This window comes from Mandrillus leucophaeus, unplaced genomic scaffold (assembly GCF_000951045.1).
Source record: "Mandrillus leucophaeus isolate KB7577 unplaced genomic scaffold, Mleu.le_1.0 Scaffold572, whole genome shotgun sequence".
Lineage (NCBI taxonomy): Eukaryota > Metazoa > Chordata > Mammalia > Primates > Cercopithecidae > Mandrillus > Mandrillus leucophaeus.
The window spans coordinates 776,638-795,722 of record NW_012106164.1 but is presented as its reverse complement, the minus strand read 5'-3'; the positions used below and the strand labels follow the sequence as shown (position 1 = coordinate 795,722).

Here is a 19,085-nt window from a genome sequence, read left to right as displayed (position 1 = left end):
ATGATGCCACCAAGCTTTGAAAGGAAAGCGTGGATGTGTGCCCTTTCCCCCCAGACCTGCTCCTCCTCATCCTCTTCCTAGCTTGGAAGATAGTGGAGTCAGGTCTTAGACTCTAGGGTCTCCCCAGTGTGCTCTACAATATGACTGGGGCTGCTTGATGGGAGCGATTCCATCTCCCCATCTCGCTTAGCTGAAATATCAATGGAGTCAGGACCAGGCTCCCTGTCTAGGGGTCTCTGGTCAGTGTTAGGACCCCAATTTGGGACTCACCTTCAAACTCACTGCTGCTGGAGGAAGTGCTCTTTTTTGGCTGGATCAGGGGTGTTCTCGAAGGCAAATGGGAGGCTGCGTTAATGCGCTTGGGATTTTGTCTGTCAAGCTCATCCTTCTGAAGCTGCAAATCTGGCAATGAGAATTCCACAGGGTCACGTGGGGAGGCTTAGGTGAGATCACAGAAGTGAAGGTGTTTTGCAGGCTCTGAAGCAGTGCACACAGGCAAGTGAGGGTTACTATGGGGTGGGGGTGTACCTGAAACTACCACCTCCTGTCCTCTGAGGGCTTCCCCTCACAAGTAGGTGCTGAATTCAAAGTGTGTGTTTTAAAATAATACATTATATTTGTACGTATTTATGGGCTACATATGAAATTTTGTTATGTGCATAGAATGTATAATGATCAGTTCAGGGCAAAGTATGTATTCCTTTTAAGACATTAACTTTTTTCCATTTATAAATGTAATGCATATGCTTTATAGAAAAGTTAGGAAATAATGCATAGTATAAAAGAGGAAAGAGTGACCCCAAACACCTCTTCCCCAAGTTATTATTCCAGTTCCGGTCTCTTCCTATGCATATTTTACATAGTCTGTCATATCCTATGTATTATGGATGAATTTTACTTATTTATTATTTATTTTTTGAGACAAGGATCTGCTCTGTTGCCCAGACTGGAGTACAGTGGTGTGATCATAGCTCACTGTAACCTCAAACTCCTAGGCTCAAGCAATCCTCCTGCCTCAGCCTCCCAAGTAGCTAGGACTACAGGCATGTGTCACTGTGCTCAGCTAATTTTTAAATTTTTTTTGTAGAGAGCGGGAGTCTCACTATGTTGCCAGGCTGGTCTCGAACTCCTGGCCTCAAGTAATCTTTTAGCCTCAGCCTCGCAAAGTGCTAGGATCACAGATGTGAGCCACCTCAGCCAGCCCTGCATTTGTATTTATTTATATACATTATAGCATAAATTTTTTTCATGTCAATAATTTTAAAAAATGGTTGTACAATATTCTAGTTTTTAAATAATGTAAGATTTATTTAACCAAAGTTCTAATGTTGGATTTTTTATTTTTTATTTATTTATTTATTTATTTTTTGAGGGAGTCTCACTCTGGTACCTAGGCTGGAGTGCAGTGGTGCAATCATGACTTACTGCAGCCTCGACCTCCTGGGTTCAAGCGATCCTCCGACCTCAGCCTCCTGAGTAGCTAAAATGACAGGTGTGTGCCACCATACCTGGCTAATTTTTTTTTGAGATGGAGTTTCGCTCTTGTTGCCCAGGCTGGAGTGCAATGGCGTGATCTCGGCTCACTGCAACCTCCACCTCCCGGGTTCAAGCAATTCTCCTGCCTCAGCCTCCTGAGTAACTGGGATTATAGACATGTGCCACCATGCCCAGCTAACTTTATATTTTTAGTAGAGACGGCATTTCTCCATGTTGGCTAGGCTGGTCTCAAACTCCCGGCCTCAGGTGATCCACCTACCTTGGCCTCCCAGAGTGCTGGGATTACAGACGTGAGCTACCGTGCCCAGTCCGGCTAATTTTTTATTACTTTGTAGAGGTGGGATCTTCCCATGTTGCCCAGGATGGTCTTGAACTCCTGGGCTCAAGTGATCCTCCTACCTCCCAAAGTGCTGGGATTATAGGTGTGAGCCACTGTGCCCAGCCCAAATTTTTCTACCATAAATACTGTTGCGATGAACATTGTTGTATATGAGACTTTGTCTTTATATACTTCTAGGTTTCTAGAAGAACAACAACGAATTTTGTGGACAGTCTGAGCTATGTTCTGTGATAGACAGCTCTGTCATTTATTAGCTGCATACCTTAACTATTTGCTTAACCCCCACCTGCCTCTTCATTCATATCTGCAAAATGGTATGTTCAATTTGAATACTAATGTCCACTTCTTTGAGTTATGGTGGGGATTAAATAATATCATTTTACTGTTAAAATGTGAAATATATGCTCTGAAACAGTAAGAGATTTATCTGATCACAATTGGGTCCCCAGTGCCTAGACAGTGCTTTGCATATTATAGGTTCTCAGTAATTATCATCATCCTTCCCTTGGGAAAAGGCATTCATATTTTTAAGGTTCTTGATTTTTATTGTGACTCTACTTCCAGGGAAAGTATTTTAAAGACCCTCACATGTGGATTTCTGTCAAAACAAATCATTGTGCTATCCTGTCTCTCAATGGGGGTCTGCCAGGTTCCTGGCCATCTGTGCTCACCCCCTCCCACTTGTGTGAGTCCTAAATTTGGCTGATTTTGACAACAATGCTTCCTTTTTTTTTTCTGTCTGAAATAGTTGATTTTGATCCCTGATCTTCTCTGCTTGATCTCTTTTCCTGGATCTTCAAGAAGATTTTGATTACAAACTGAAGGCCAGGGTGCCTTCTCTGTCTCTCTGTCTTCCCTTGGCATGGTAGCCTAGGAAGCCTCATGTTCCAGAGGCCCTGGCTAAAGATTAAAAGGGAGATGGCTGGTTTGTACTAGACTTTGTGTAAGCAAGAAATAAATTTTTATTTTGTAAACCATTGAGATTTCAAGACTTATTTGTTTTAGCAGCAGAACATACTCTATCCTGATCATTAACTATATATTGTTTCTGTATGTTGAGTGCCTACTCTGTGCCAGACCCTGAGCTAGATGCTTATTTATATTGCCTCATTTTACCCTCCCAATGATCCTGAAAAATAATAATGTATTGTGAATAGCCCTATTTTACAGGTAAGGACAGTGAGGCTCAGGGAGGTCAAGAGACTTGCCCAACTTCTGTGGCAGAACTGAGATTTGAACTAGCATGTATTGCCCCCAAAACAGGGATCTTAACCCACTATTTTTATAGTCTTTAATCCAGTGTTTCTCAGACTATAATGTATATTCAAATTTACCTGGAGATCCTGTTAAAGTGCCAGTTCTGATTCAGTAGGTCTGGAGCAGGGTCTGAAAATGCATTTGTAACAAGCCCCCAAGTGATGCCAGTATTGCTGGTCTGTAGACTACACTTTAAGTACAAGAGTTTAAGCTCTCTTTTTTATTGGTTTGAGTACTTAGCTATCCAACACCCACCTCATTTTAAATTGGAATTATCACTCAAAAGATGAAGGCAGTTTGGGGGTATCCCAGCAGGCAGAGAGTGAGCAAACTGAGGTTTAGAGAGGCCATGCAGAGTGTCCTTATCTGATACCTACTTTGGGTCGATGGCTTGTGCTCTTGGGTTTGACTGGGAACCTTGGAGTCATCGATGGCATAGGGCTCCTGACAGTCCCTGCAGCATAAACAGAAGATCTTCGAGATCAGGTTTTGGTGGGCTGCTGTTGGAGGCAAAGGAATGAGGGGCATGGGTTCTGGAATCTGAATTCCAGATGCCTATTGGAAATTGACTGTGGTGGCGGGGGGGTATCATTGGGTCAGCCTCTCCCAGGGTATTAACATAATACTCCTCCCCCTCCCAAATCTTCTGTAGCTTCCCATGGCCAGCAGATCCAGTCTCTTCTGCCTAGGCCATTTTTTTTTTCCTGTTCTGTACAAATTTTCTTACCCATGGAAAGGAGTTGAAATCTCTACTCTGCCAGCTTTGTCTGCAGGGGTGCCTTGTTGAATCAGCCAATCTTGAGTTTGAGCCCAGTTCACTGGGCTGGGCTGTTTCCTAAGTAAACATAAGACTGTGGCTGAAAAATGCTAGTCCTTCACCTGTGTTCACACTCCAGATAGGATCTGATGACAGCAAAATCCCACCTCATGCAGACATGCACGTAAACATGCTCAGGTTTCAGATAGCTCTGTGTCCTACCCCATTAACAGGTGCATGTTCTTGGGTGGATTCTTTACCCTTTTTGAACTTCACTTTTATCATGTGAAAAATGAGAATAGCAGTGCCTACTTTGCAGGAGTAAATAATCATATATATGAAAAGTAGCTCCTGTGGTGCTAGGTATACGATAAGTGCTCAATCAATGGTCATTCCATTTTCCTCCCTTCTCTTCATGTGGCTTCCTGGCTTCAAATGATCCCAGCTGGTCCAGGTCCTACGGAAAGGAAGCATATGGACTCATAGCTTTAAATTCTGGTTTTGCCACTAATTTGCTGGATGGCTTTGGGTAGGTCCATGCTTCTTTCTGTGTCTCAGGCTCCTCATCAGTAATAAGAAGTTAGGCTAAATGATCTCTTCAAGGATCTTTCTAGTTTTGAAGGTCCAGGATTATAAGGCCTTGCTTTAGTCCCAGATTCCTTTATTTGTGTATCAAGTTTTTCAGATCTCTGGATACATTCTGTTCTCACTCCCCTTCTTGTGGCAAAACCCCCTTTAAAAGGAAATTCTGATCATGGTATTGGTCAGGCATCCCTCACAATACCTCATTCACTTTGCTTTGTGAGTTTTGCCTTCATTATAGGCACTTGAGTCTCATTTTCTCTACTGCCATACCCTGGCCGGAGCCACCATCATCTCTTGCCTGAATTACTGCAATAGCCTCCTTCCTAACTGGTCTCCTTATTTCTCTTACCCTGGACTTCCTCCATAATTAATACAAAAGGTGGGGTAGTTCTGTTAAAATGTATCATGTCGTCTTCAGCTCAAAACTTCCAAGGACAGGAAAAAATGGGAATAGTAGATGGAGAGATATAATATGGAAGGAAGAAATGGAAACTCAAATAGAATCAAATGGAAATTCTAGTTCTATAAAAACCAGTATCTGAAGAAAATATGTATTGGGTAGGGTTAACCACAGATTGGACAAAGCAAAAGCAATGATCAGTAAACCTGCAAAGAGGTCAATAGAAATTATCCAAACTGAAGCAGAGAAAGCAAAAAAGATTTAAAAAGGATGAAGGGTACACCAGTGACCTTGCGGGATGCTACCAAGCTGTGTAACATACACGCGTTGCTGGACTCTCAGAAGGACCAAGGGCAGAAAAAATGTTTGAAGCAAGAGTGGCTGAAAATTTACCAAATTTGATAGAAAGCATCAACTCAGTGAGCACCAAACATGAAAAACAAAAAGAAAATCACACCTAGGCACATTTTAGTCAAATGGCCAAAAAGTAAACTAAAGAGCAGGCTCTTAAAACAACTGGAATAAATAAAGATGAAAAAAAGAACCTGTAAACCTTTCACTTCATATTCCATGAAAACATCCTTCAATAATTACGGCAAAATGAAGACATTATAAGATAAACAAAAATAGAGAGAATTTGTCTTTAGAAGACCCAGCCTGCAAAAAAATGCTGAAAGATCAAAGGAAAATGATACCAGATGGAAATTCACATTTACAGAAAGGGATGAATAGGATAAGAAATAGCAAATATGTGGGGGTAAATGCAAACTTTTTTTTGTGTGTGTGTGAGACAGAGTTTTACTCTGTCACCCAGGCTGGAGTACAGTGGCGTGATCACAGCTCACGGCAGCCTCAAACTCCTGGGCTCAAGTGATCCTCCTGCTTCAGCCTCCCCAGTAGCTGGGACTACAGGAGTGCACCACCACACCTGGCTAATTTTTGTAGTTTTTATAGAGACAGGGTCTCCCTATGTAGCCCAGGCTGGTCTTGAACTCCTGGGCTCAAGTGATCCTCCTACGTTGGCCTCGAAAGGTGCTGGGATTGCAGGAGTGAGTCAAAAAGATTTTTTTCTCTTAGTCTTTCTTTCCTCCAAAATTGTTCTGTGGTTTCGCATATTCCTCAGAAGAAAAACCAAAATTCTCACTTGGGTCTTAAGATATTCTGTAATGTAATCATCCTTCTTCCCTCCTGTCCACTCACAACCCTCATCACCAACTCTGTCTTCAGTTCCTTCAATTTCCCAATTCCATTTGCCCCCTTGCTGAGTTTTAAAACACAGCAAGCTCTCAACTCAACAATTTGTGCTTGTTTTACTCTCTGCCTGGAATTCAGTTCTCTTAGATTACAACATTCTGTCATTACCTTCAAGTGTTTGCTTCAATGTCACCTTTTCTAGTGAGACTTTCTTGGTTGTATTTAACATTATACCCCCTTGCCCAGCACCCCAACACTTCCTAACTCTTCCTTTCTTCCTTGCTTTCTTTGCAGACGTTTTCTTTCCCTCCCTCCCTCCCTCCCTCCCTTCCTTCCTTCCTTCCTTCCTTCCTTCCTTCCTTCCTTCCTTCCTTCCTTCCTTCCTTCCTTCCTTCCTTCCTTCCTTCCTTCCTTCCTTCTTTCCTTCCTCCCTTCTGTCTCTCTCTCAATCTCTCTCTCTCTCTCTCTGTCTCTCTCTCAATCTCTCTCTCTCTCTCTCTGTCTCTCTCTCAATCTCTCTCTCTCTTTCTTGACAGGGTCTAGCTGTATGCTCAGGCTGGAGTGCAGTGGCACAATCATGGTTCACTGCAGCCTTGAACTTCTAGGCTCCTCCTGCCTCAGCCTCCTGAGTAGCTGGGACTACAGGTGCATGCCACCATGCCCAGCAAATTCTTAATTTTTTTTTTTTTTTAAGAGAAGGGGTCTCACTCTACTGCCCAGGCTGGTCTTGAAATCAAGTGATCCTCCCATGTTGGCCTCCCAAGGTGTTGGGATTACAGGTGTGAGTCACCGTGCCCAGCTTCATTTCCCAACACTTTACATTATTTGCTAAATTACTGTGCTTAAGGTCTGCTTCTCCCCACTAAATTAGAAGTCACATGAGGTCATGGATTTTAGCTCTTTGGTTTACTGTTCTATTCTCAGTGTCTAGAGCAGTACCTAGCGCAGTGTGGGAAGTCAATAATTGTTTGTAGAATAAAAATTGAGGGTGTTTGTAGAATAAACTAGCATGTATTTTTGTCTTGAGTAAAAGCATTTGCAGGTCCTGGGGGCAGTAGAGAGGTGGGGGATAGTTTTTGTGCCAGGAATATCACAAGCTGTAGGACACAGCTTACCTCATTCACTTGCTAAGCTGACTCTGATGGTTTCATGAGTCAATTTTAGTTCTGCTCTCTGTTTACTGGTTGGGACTATTTTTCTTCCCCATCTGCTGCAAAGCATATCTATCTTCTTCCCATGTTTCCTATTTTATGGTATGGTCCTATTATTCACTCTGTCTCTAGAGTCAGAAGCCTGCCAGCCTCCTGCTGTCTGCTCACGTTCATCAGTCTTTGAACTTTACTTTCCAAATATCTCTTCAGTCTGTCTGTCCAGTCAATCCTTTGCCATTTCCTTCACCATAGTGTAAGCCATCATCACTTCTCACCTGGACCACTGCTTAAACTTTCTCATTGGCTTGTTTGCCTCCACCTAAAGCTAGAGTTGTCTGGTAGACATGTAAATCCTATCTCTCTTCTGCCCCAACAACCCTCCGCCCCACCAAGGGGGTCCCCAAGTCTGCAGATCCAACTTCTTTTGTGATCACCACTGTTATTCTCTTCAGCCTCATTTTCTCTGGGTTGCACTCACCGCCCTACAGCCATAAGAGATGCTGTATAGGCAGCTCACCCAATCGCCTTTTACTAAATGGATCCTGTTCACATCCTGTTCCCTCTGCCTGGGATGTTCTCACCTCAATCCTTCAGTCATCAAACTCCAGGATTCAGCTCAGGGGCTATAGGAAGGCATAGGATGAGTTAGGAGTCCCTCCCTTGTGCTCCCACAGCACTCCCCTGCTGGCCCACCGTGTTTTCCTGTATCACAGCCTATTATTGTACAGTGACTGCCTAACTCATGGTAAATGCTCAATAAATACTTGCTGAAACATCGTCTTGTAACTGCCTATTATTGACAGTCTGGATACTAGTTCATGAGCTTTTTCCTTTTTCTTTCTTTTTCTTGTTTTTTATTTTTTGAGACAGGGTCTCACTCTGACACCTGTGCTGGACTGTAGTGGCACCATCAGGGCTCATTCCAGCCTCAGCCTCCCAGGCTCAAGCGATTTCCCTGCCTCAGCCTCCTGGGTAGCTTGGAATACAGGCTCGCACCACCATGCCCGGTTATAGTCTGTTTTTTTGTTTTGTTTTGGTACAGGTGGGATTTTGCCATATTGCCCAGGCTCGTCTCGAATTCCTGGGCCCAAACAATCTCCCTGCCTCAGCCTCCAAAAGTGCTGGGTTATAGGCTTGAGCCACTGAGCCCAGCCAAGTTTTTTTTTTTTTTTTTTTTTCTTCATTTATTTAACATGTATTTACTGAAAACCTGCCATGTGCCAGGTACTGTTACGTGCTGGAGATATAGCAGTGAACAAGACACAAGATAGACAAATGTCCATGGAAGCAGGGACAGTATTTTATTCACTTTTGTATCCTCAGCATTCAGCCCAGGGATGGGCAAAGAATAGGTACTTTATACATATTTGTTGAATAAACACATGAACCTTCTCTGACTGTTGGAAAAAAACTATGCCCAACAGATCTCCTTTCTCCCTTCCACTAACTGATTTTTAACTTTCTGCACATAAGCTGTTCCCTGTGGTTAGATACGACGCAGGCTAGACACATACAGATATCCCCATTGTGTGGATTTTTTGGTCAAAGTGGGGGCACTCACTAGGTCCATTTAGCCCCAATCTCCAATAGTCTTTTGGATCTGCTGCCAGGTGAGGTTTCTTTTTTTTCCCCTAGACTTAGTGTCATGTCATGGGATTTTATTTTTTAAACATGATTTGAGCGCTGATGTATTTTACTGAGCTCTCTTTAGTGGATTTATTTCATTTTTCTATAATTTATAAAGAAATAGAAATTTATATAGGCCGTTGGATCTTTTGTTTTGGAGATGCACCATTTAGCAAACATCCTTGCCATTAATCTGCTTCTTATTCTGCTACTTGCTTTAGTTTCCATTGTCTTCATCCACTTAAAAAAATGCTTGCCTCATGGAGTTTGGCTTTGTTCCAGACTGCCTTGTGTCTGTTGAATGTAGAAGGAAGCGCTTCATAAGAAAGGAATGGAAGCATAGCTCTGACAAGCCCCCACCATGAATCAGCGCTGGGTGGTTGGAGTTTTGTTGGAGTGGTAATTAATTTGTCTAGGAGAAATTGCTAAAACTTGGACTTGGGTCCCTCTAAACCTTTGTCAGCATGTGTTCTGTATTGGTAAATCATAAAAGAAGGTCACTTTTTTTTTTTTTTATAGCTTATATTCGGGAGTCAGTAATTTTCAGGTTGTTGATCACATGGCCTCTTTTAGGCTCTGCTTGGCCAAGAAATTCAAGACACTGTGCACAAGTAGAAACTGTTTATCAATTGTAGTGTACTCTTTCCTGCTTGTCATGGTCTCATCTGCATTAAGGTTGTTGCCTCTTCCTGGAAAAACTCCATATATATACTCCCACTATAGGTACTCTCATATATTTATCTTAATAAATGGCAAAAATTCACTAGATGACTTAGGATCACTAGATGACTTAGGATTAAAGTTTTGATGTCAAAAATCAGATTTAAGAGGAGCTCTAGAGAAGAGAGAAGACAAAAATGTCAAACATATAATAGAAGGCTTCTTTGTCTGGAATGCTCTGGCCTCACAAAGAAAAAAAAAAAGAAAGACCTTACTCTCACTCAAACCTCTGACACCTACTTTCTTTGCTTCTCTCTTTCTCTCTCCACCCAACTTGAGCTTTACTACCCACTTATACTCCTCTTATTCCTTCCCCTGGTTGCCCAGATAAATTTTTCAGGGAGCATTTTTCTGGAAAAGAACAATCACATTGCACAATACCCACCTAAAACTTCTGCACTGAAGGTAGATCCAGAGAGGCTGAATTTAAACCAAGTAAGAGTTGAGTTGGGTAAAAATAGAATCTTCCCAAATTTCAGAACAAAAGAAAGTTTGTTTTCTGTATCCTGTGGGATTCAGGATTCTGTTCATTACTAATTGTCTTGGACTATCATATTTGTACCCATTAGTTCATTTCGTTGTTGACCTTCAAGCCAGGCACAGTGGCTCACACCTGTAATCCCAGCACTCTGGGAGGCTGAGACAGGAAGATTGCTTGAGTTTTGGAGTTTGAGACCAGCCTGGACAACATACCTTGTCTCTACTAAAAATCAAAATTTAGCTGGGCATGGTGGTGTGCACCTGCAATTCCAGGTACTCAGAGGCTGAGGAGAGAGGATTGCTTGAACCTGAGAAATCAAGGCTTCAGTGAGCTATAATCATGCCACTGCATTCCAGCCCAGGCAACAGGAGATCCTGACTCCAAAACAAACAAACAAACAAACAAACAAAAAAATTGTTGACCTTCAACAATGGGGAAAATGTTTAAGAGTAGCAGGATGAGAAAGGTCAGAAGATTCAAATAACCCATCTAAGCATAATATTTTAAAAAATGGACTTGAGAGGGTAAGAAAAATAGGAAGTACGCCACATGAAACTATTTCAAAAGATTTTCTCTTAAGGGTAGATAGGGCAAAGATTCATTAATAACAAACAAAATGATGAATCAATAGGTGACTTAATAGACTTCAGGACACTTTCAAAGGACATTCTGGGGTAAAGAGTATAAGTAAAAGGAGCCCTTTCTTCTCTGTGTAAAAGCTCATATCTAAAATAGGGGATTTAGAAAAAAATCAATTGGAATGGGAAATTTCATTAGTATAGATATCTTCATCATTTTCCAAGAGTCCTAAAATGTTAACTGGAAATCAAAATAATCTTACGGCCTACTAGATAAAACAACTGGCCACTGAAATAAAGACAGGACCCAAATTTCCTCTATTCCTTAAGAATTTGGAGTCTGTGGAGAATACTTGCACTTATTGTATGTAGAAAGGTCATTAGAAGAACTAATGTTCCATGTCAGAAGGACAGCTGTCCGTATCTGTCTGCTGAGTCTTTCTGAGGAGACTTTTGCACTTAACACTTTCCTATCTTGCCTCTAAACTCCCAAGGGGCATTGTCTATAAATATAGATGAACTATACTGCTATAAATATAAGCTATACTGCTTGCTTGTTGATATGGTTTGTTTCTTATGTGGAGATCAGACTTTTCTATTCCAACTATGATTAAGACTAATTGTTCTGCATGATGAATATTTAGACTATTCCAGTGCATGATTCTTCAGCACCCACAGTGGACTATGCCTTCTTACACAGAATCTGAAGGGATGAAACCCTTCTTGGGGGTTTAGCTACTAGTAGGTGAAACAGACTTCTGAGGATTCTGAGTTGAACAATTTAAAGTGCTTTTTTTTCTCCCTTCACCTTGACTGACGTAGAAAATCATATAGTCCACATCCTTGGGTACACCTGACCAATTTAAAATCCTTAGCTCAAGTAATTATGGATCACAGAAACCTTCGGGTTTTATTTTAGCTGATTAGGGGAGTCTGCACCATTGCTAACACTCCCTGTTGTGCCTGGATGAATATCACAGGTGAGGTTAATCTATAGCTAAGCCCAAAGAAAAAGCAGTCTGGCTATCAAAGATAGATGGTCATGCCAGGGAAATCACGGGGCATGATTCCAGAGAGGCTTTCAGATCCTTTTGAAAATACTCTTAATTATCATTGTCCTTTTTCTTTTTTTTTTTTTGAGATGGAGTTTCACTCTTGTTGCCCAGGCTGGAGTGCAATGGTGTGATCTTGGGTCACTGCAACCTCTGCCTCCTGGGTTCAAGCGATTCTCCTGCCTCAGCCTCTCGAGTAGCTGGGTTACAGGCATGCACCACCACACCCAGCTAATTTTGTATTTTTAGGAGAGACGGGGTTTCTCCATGTTGGGTCAGGCTGGTCTCGAACTCCCAACCTCAGGTTAACTGCCAGCCTTGGCCTCCCAAAGTGCTGGGATTACAGGCGTGAGCCATTGTGCCTGGCCTTCATTATCATTGTCTTGCATCATTCAGGTTCTGTTGTCTAGAGAGCTGAATGCTTTTATGTAGCCTCTGGTTTGACAAATGGTGCAACAAATGATTCAAAGACAAAAATGAGAAGAAATGAGGCAGACTGATACTCAAAATGAAAACCAGATCTCTGTACATGGAAAAATGGAACTGTGTTTTCAAGAAAAGCCAATGACAGTGGTGAAGATCTGGACAATCTTGGAGGGTCTTTCCTGCAGCTTTGGTTGAGGGAGGACCAGAAGGCAGAGAATGAGAATAAAAAGAGAAGCTCCCACATTCCTAGATGACGATGGATTGCCCTGTAACCACGGTAACAACGAATCCCCAGAACCTGTGTGACACCCATTTAATCTATTAATGAAACTCCCTTGGTAACCATTCTAACAGACACATGCCGGTAGGTACACTTCATAGCTAAAGGTCTACCACTCCCAAGCACTGCTGTCTCTGAAACACCACCAGTACATGAACTCAACACCTCCCAAAGTCCCTTATGCATCAGCCATGAGCTTTGTGCAGAGACTTTGCCATACAAGCGCAGTTCTCCCTTGTTTAACCAGAAATAAATTCAGTTTTTGTTTCATGTAGTGAATGGAGGCATCTTCCACCAAAGCAGCTTACGGATATACAAGAAAATGTAGTTATTCAAATTCTCTTTTTCTCTTTTTAATACAAATGATAGCTTACTATACACCATGTTTTGCACCTTGATTTTTTTCCATTAAAAATAAACCGTGGAGATCATCCATAGTATCAGTCAGCAGGGATTTGAAGTGTAGGTTTGTCCGCACCCTGTACTGATGCTCTCTCCACATGTTTACCAGACAATTTTGCAAGAAAGAGGGTAGTAGAACCACTTTCTCCTCTGAGTGTTGACAGCAGAGAGCTTTGAGCTTTTGAACCCTCTTCAGAAATGAAAAGGCTCTTAGGGACAGCAGTGTATCAGTTACAAGCACATTCTCTAGGGTTTAATTCTTGGAGATCTACTGTTAGCTAGGTAATTTAGAAGAATTTATGACCTCTTTGAATCTGTTTTCTGACCTGTAAAATGGGGATGATAATAACAGTATCTACAGTAGAAGGTAGTTCTGAGGATTAAATAATGATGGAAAGTGCTTAGCACAGCTTTCTGGTGTGTTGTAAAGGCTTAATACATACAAATGAAGGTTCTGATGCTGATGAATATGTAGGGAAGATGCCTAGGGGGTGTGTGACACTTCTTGCACTACCAGCGACCCCCTCTAGAGGGAAGCAGGAACCAAAGAAGAGGGCCTTTGGGTTGTCCCCCAGTGGGCTAGGAACTTCAGGTCTCTAGTGACCCCATTGCACTTTGATCAGAAGAAAGATCAATGAGGTCAAACAGAAAGGCTTCTGGCGTTGTGGGCGGGGGTGAGGGAGGTCATTCAGCACAGGTGGAGACTGGGACCCAGAGAGAGAGAGAAAAACAGTGAGGTTAAAGCAAATGAGGGATGGGGATTGCTTCTTGGAGCAAAATTAATAGGTGTCCAGGAGTGGTGGGGACATTGTCCCTTTTGGTACAGAAAAACTATCACCTCCCGCCTTTTGGTCTAAACTGTGAGCCCCACTCACCTGCAGCTGGCAGAGTGGACAGAAGGCTGTCTGTGATGTCACAGAGCTGGGGAACCAGGGAATGTTGGGGCTGGGGGGTTTGGACTGAACCACAACAGCGAGGAGGAGGGAGGAGTTCTGCTGACCACGATGCCATGCTGTCCATCCACCAGGCTGTTCACTGGGGCACAAGTTCTGGGGCCTCGGGAAGCACCTAGAGGATGGCCAGAAGGGGGCAGTACAGCACTGGACACTGTAGACCTGGGTGCCATTCTGTCTCTGTCCACCCACTGGGTAGTAACCTTAGACAAAGGGACTTCACACTCTGCAATATGGGAATAATAATATATTTTTTTCTTTTTTGAGCTAGAATCTCAGTTTGTCACCCAGGCTAGAGTGCAGTGGCCTAATCTTGGCTCACTGCAGCCTCTGCCTCCCGGGTTCAAGCGATTCTCATGCCTCAGCCTCCCAAATAGCTGGGACTACAGGCATGCGCCATCATGTCCAGCTATTTTTGTATTTTTAGTAGAGAAAGGGTCTGACCATGTTGGCCAAGCTGATCTCAAACTCCTGGCTTCAAGTGATCCCCCCTACCTTGACCTCCCAAAATACTGGGACTATAGGTGTGGCCTTCGCCTGGCCAGGAATAATAATAATTATATGTCCTGTATGCATTTTTAAGTATTAAATGAAATCAGGTAAACATTTAACATAGTGCCTAGATGTAGTAAGCACTTTAAGAAAGGGTAGTTACTGGCCGGGCACGGTGGCTCACGCCTGTAATCCCAGCACTTTGGGAGGCCAGGGCGGGCGGATCACGAGGTCAGGAGATCGAGACTATCCTGGCTAACACGGTGAAACCCCGTCTCTACTAAAAATACAAAAAATTAGCCAGGCGTAGTGGCGGGCGCCTGTAGTCCCAGCTACTCAGGAGGCTGAGGCAGGAGAATGGTGTGAACCCGGGAGGCGGAGCTTGCAGTGAGCTGAGATCGTGCCACTGCACTCCAGCCTGGGCGACAGAGAGAGGCTCTGACAGAGAGATGTTGCATCTCAAAAAATAAAATAAAGAAAGGGTAGTTATTAAAAACATATGCAAACATAAAGTGACTTTTTTTTTTTTTTCCCCAATTTATCTTTCAGAAAAGAGGGAATCATTTCGTATTGGAGTCCTGACAAAATCTCTCACCTTAGGAGGCATTCTTTCCATTCCTTTATTTAGGACAAGCAAGTACTATACACATTCGAGGAAGCCACATTGGATTAACATGTTCTCAATCAGGGCTATCATTTGATGCATCTGGAGGTCACTGGTTACAATGGAAACAGAAGAAAGCAAAGGAATTCAGCACAGCTGTGGGGTCATTCAGGTGGTTGGGGAGGGTGATGTGACCCCACAGCTGTGCTGAATTCCTTTAATAAATATTTGATGGTGAGTTAAACCGCCTTTGAAAGCTCACAGGTAAAGTCATACTTTTTTTTTTTTTTTTATTATACTTTAAGTTCTAGGGTACATGTGCACAACGTGCAGGTTTGTTACATATGTATACATGTGCCATGTTGGTGTGCTGCATCTGTTAACTCGTTATTTACATTAGGTATATCTCCTAACACTACCCCTCCCCGCTTCCCCCACATCACGACAGGCCCCGGTGTGTGACGTTCCCCACCCTGTGTCCAAGTGTTCTCATTGTTCAATTCCCACCTATGAGTGAGAACATGCAGTGTTTGGTTTTCTGTCCTTGTGACAGTTTGCTCAGAATGATTAAAGCCACACTCTTAAATGGTAATTGAAGGTTCTCCATTTTGGCTGCAAGTGAGATTCACTTGAAGTGTTTTTAAAACAAAGAACACCTGGAGCCTAACCCCAGCTAAATTATAATTTTGTTAGGGTGTGGAATCTGGGCAGCAGTATGTTTACAAAGATTTCCAGGTGATTCTTGTGTATAATCAAGAACTACTGAATTCCATTGCGGGGATCATTATATACAGGTAAGTGGCGGTTCTCAGATCAGGCTGTATATTGGAATCATGGGAGGAACTTTAGAAAATGCCACTCCTAGCACCCACTCCAGGTCAGTAAAATCACTATTTGGGGGCAAGGGCCCCGGTGTCGATAGATTTTACAGCTCCCCAGTTGATTTTAATTCACAGCCAGCATTAAGAACTACTGATTTATAGAGGTTCTTTTTTTTTTTTTTAAATCATAAATTTCATTGATGTGATACAAATGGATCCTTTTTAGCTTGGGATGAGTTTTTCAGGAACAGCATTATTTATATAGAAATTCAAAAGCATTATTTAAAAAATAACTTAGAAATGAAGATAATATATTCTGGAAACCTGTGTTAGATGAGGTTAAAGATGTGTATGAAGTATTTGAATGAAATTGTTTCAGAAGGTGAAAGATTGAGGATAGTGATATAGTTTGGCTGTGTCGCTACCCAAATCTCATCTGGATTTGTAATCCAAATTGTAATCCCCACGTGTCAGGGGAGGGACCTGGTGGGAGGTCGCTGAATCATGGGGGCAATTTCCCCCATGCTGTTCTCCTGATAGAGAGTGAGTTCTCATGAGATCTGATGGTTTTTACACCTGACAGTTGCTCCTGCTCTCTTCTTTCACCTGTGCCGTGTAAGATGTGCCTGCTTCCCCTTCTGCCATGATTGTAAGTTTCCTGAGGCCTCCCTAGTCATGCAGAACTGTGAGTCAATTAAACCTCTTTTCTTTGTTACTTACCTGGGCTTGGGTATTTCTTTATAGTAGTGTAAAAAATAGACTAATACGGATAGCAACACAGGTATTTCCAAATTAATGTATTTTATATAATATGCTCTGGCAAACACATATCAGGTACTGAATACTTACAAGTTGATGCGTGATTATTTCACCCATAGTACTAAATGTGTATATATTCAAATTGGAGAAAATACTTAAAATCTTTGCATAAAGAAACTGCCTTCTGTTTGGGGTGATTTACCATTCAAGCATGGATGGTGTGATTACTTTTTTCTCCTTGGGTCTGGGAGGGGAGATGGGCCAACAGGCTTCTGCATTAATTTCTGGTTCAGGTAGGGAATAATGAAATCTTGACCTGATGCACTGGGCTAAGACAAGTGGGTGGATTTTTACTCTGGTGGTTTCACAGTGCATAAGTTCTGGGGTCCGAGTACCTGGGTGGGATGCTTGCCTTCCTAACCTAATGCATGACCTTGGCCATAGCCATTAACCCCTCTAATTCTCAGTTCCTTAACTTTAAAATAGAAATAATAATAGAGTTGGTGTGAGGAGTAAATTAGACTAGCCATGGAAAGCTGTAAATGTAGTGCCTGCTAGAGATGCAGCACTCAATAAATTTTGCTTATTATTATCTGGTGTTGAGAGTGAAGCATTAGCTTTCGTACCTGTGGATGTGAAATTAGGGAATTCAATTTAGGTTTTTCAAGAGCTTTATTTTATTTTTAATTTATTTTTATTTTTATTTTTAATAAAGTCTCGGTCTGTCGCCCCAGCTAGAGTGCAGTGACATGAACTCGGCTCACTGCAGTCTCGGCCTCTTGGGGTCAAGCCATCCTCCCACCTCAGCCTCCCAACTAGCTGGAACCACAGACACACACCACCACACCAGGCTAATTTTTAAATTTTGTAGAGAAGGGGTCTTGCCATGTTGCCTAGGCTAGTCTCAAACTCCTGTGCTCAAGCAACCTTCCCACTTCTGCCTCCCAAAGTGGTGGGATTACACAGGCTGAGTCACTGTGTCTGGCCCAAAACTTTATTTTGAAATAATTACAAATTCACAGAAAGTTACAGAGGTAACTTTGTAACTTTCTCTCTGCAGAGAGAAACAAAGAGGTAACTTTGTTACTTTCTCTCTGCAGACAGTTCCTATGAACCCATCCCCCAGCCTCCTCAAATGTTAACATCTTGCCATAGTATATTACAAAATCAAAATCAGGAAATTAACATTGGCGCAATCTGCAGAGCTTATTCAAAGTTCAGTCTTTATTCAAGTACTCATTTGTGTGTGTGTGTGTGTGTGTATAGCTGCATGAAATTTTATTACGTGTGTAGCTTGGTGTAACTACCACCACAATCAAGATACTTAACTGTGTGTGCCATCACCACAAGGTTCCTTTCTGCTTCCTCTTTATGGCCACACCCACCCCCTCTCCCTAACATCTCTAACCCCTGGAAACCACTAACCTGTTCTACATTCTATAATTGTGTCATTTCATGAATATTACATAAATGGACACATGCAGTATGTATGTATCTTTTTGAGGTTGGCTTTTCTCAGCACAACTTCCTTGTTCCTTATATACATGAGGAACATGTATCAACAGTTAGCTCCTTTTTATTGCTGAGTAGTAATCCATAGTAATGCATGTACCAAAGATTTTTTGGCCATTTGCCCTTTGAAAGATATTTGGATGGTTTGCAGTTTTTGGCTATTACAAATAAAGCTACTGAGAACATTTGTGTACTAGTTTCTGGTGAAAATGTTTTCATTTCTGTATGATAAATGCCCAATATACTATACAATTGCTGGATTGTATGGTCAATCCATTTTTAGTTTTAAAAGAAACTGCCATATTATTTTCCAGAGTGACTGTACCATTTTACATTTCCATGAACAATATATGAGTAATCACATTGAATCCTCTCCAGGGTTTTTTTTCACTATTTTTTACTTTTGTCATTCTTATATCTTTAGTCCAGGAGGTTGAAGCTGCATTGAGCCATGATTGTACCACTGCACTCCAACCTGGATAACAGAGCGAGACCCTGTCTCAAAAAAAAAAAAAAAAAAAAAAAGAAAAGAAAAGAAAAAGAAAAATTAACTGTGTGGATATATCATACTTTGTTTATTGATTCATCTGTTGACAAATATTTAGGTCATTTTTCGCATTTTGGCTCTATGAATAATGCTGCTATGAGTATTTGTGTGCAAGTTTTTGGGTGGACGGATATTTTTATTTCTCTTGACTATATACCTAGAAGTGAAATTGCTAAGTCATATGATAATTCTATGTTTAACATTTTGAGGAATTGTCAAACTTTTTCCAAAGGTGCTGCACCATTCTGCAATGCGCCAGCAATGTGTGAAGGTCCCAGTCTTTTCACATCCTTGATGTCCCTTTTTATTGTCTTTTTAATTACAGCCCAGTGTGTTTTAAGTGCTATCTCATTGTGGTTTTGATTTGTGTTTTCTTAATGACTAATGATGTTGAGCATCGTTTTATGTATGTATTGGCCATTTTCATATCCTGTTTAGAGAAATGTTTATTCAAATCCTTTGCCCTTTAAGAAATTGAGTTGTCTTTCTAGTGTGGAGTCTTAAGAGCTTTAAAAATATATTCTGTATACTAGACCTTTATCAGATCTATGGATTGCAAATATGTCTTGCATTCTGTGCGTTGTCTTTTCATTTTCTTAATAGTTATAGTGTCCTTTGAAACAAAACATGTTAAATTTTGATGTTAGATTT

The 19,085-nt window shown here is 41.7% G+C and overlaps 1 protein-coding gene across 2 annotated transcripts in view; it reads right to left on the bottom strand.

Annotated features, from left to right (window-relative positions):
- The window catches only part of LOC105552738, a 15,148-nt gene extending 1,472 nt beyond the window's left edge, over nt 1–13,676 (bottom strand). The window contains exons 1-4 of one of the 2 annotated variants that reach the window (XM_011998485.1): nt 13,622–13,676; nt 3,822–3,929; nt 3,472–3,594; nt 271–402 (exon numbers count right to left, since the gene is read on the bottom strand). In XM_011998485.1, coding sequence (XP_011853875.1) covers nt 271–402; nt 3,472–3,594; nt 3,822–3,825 — 259 coding nt within the window. In that variant the 5' untranslated portion in view covers nt 3,826–3,929; nt 13,622–13,676. Of the gene's footprint in view, nt 1–270; nt 403–3,471; nt 3,979–13,621 lie in introns of those variants that run through there. The other variant, XM_011998484.1, reaches the window with a different exon arrangement.
- Nucleotides 13,677–19,085: the final 5,409 nt, after the last annotated feature.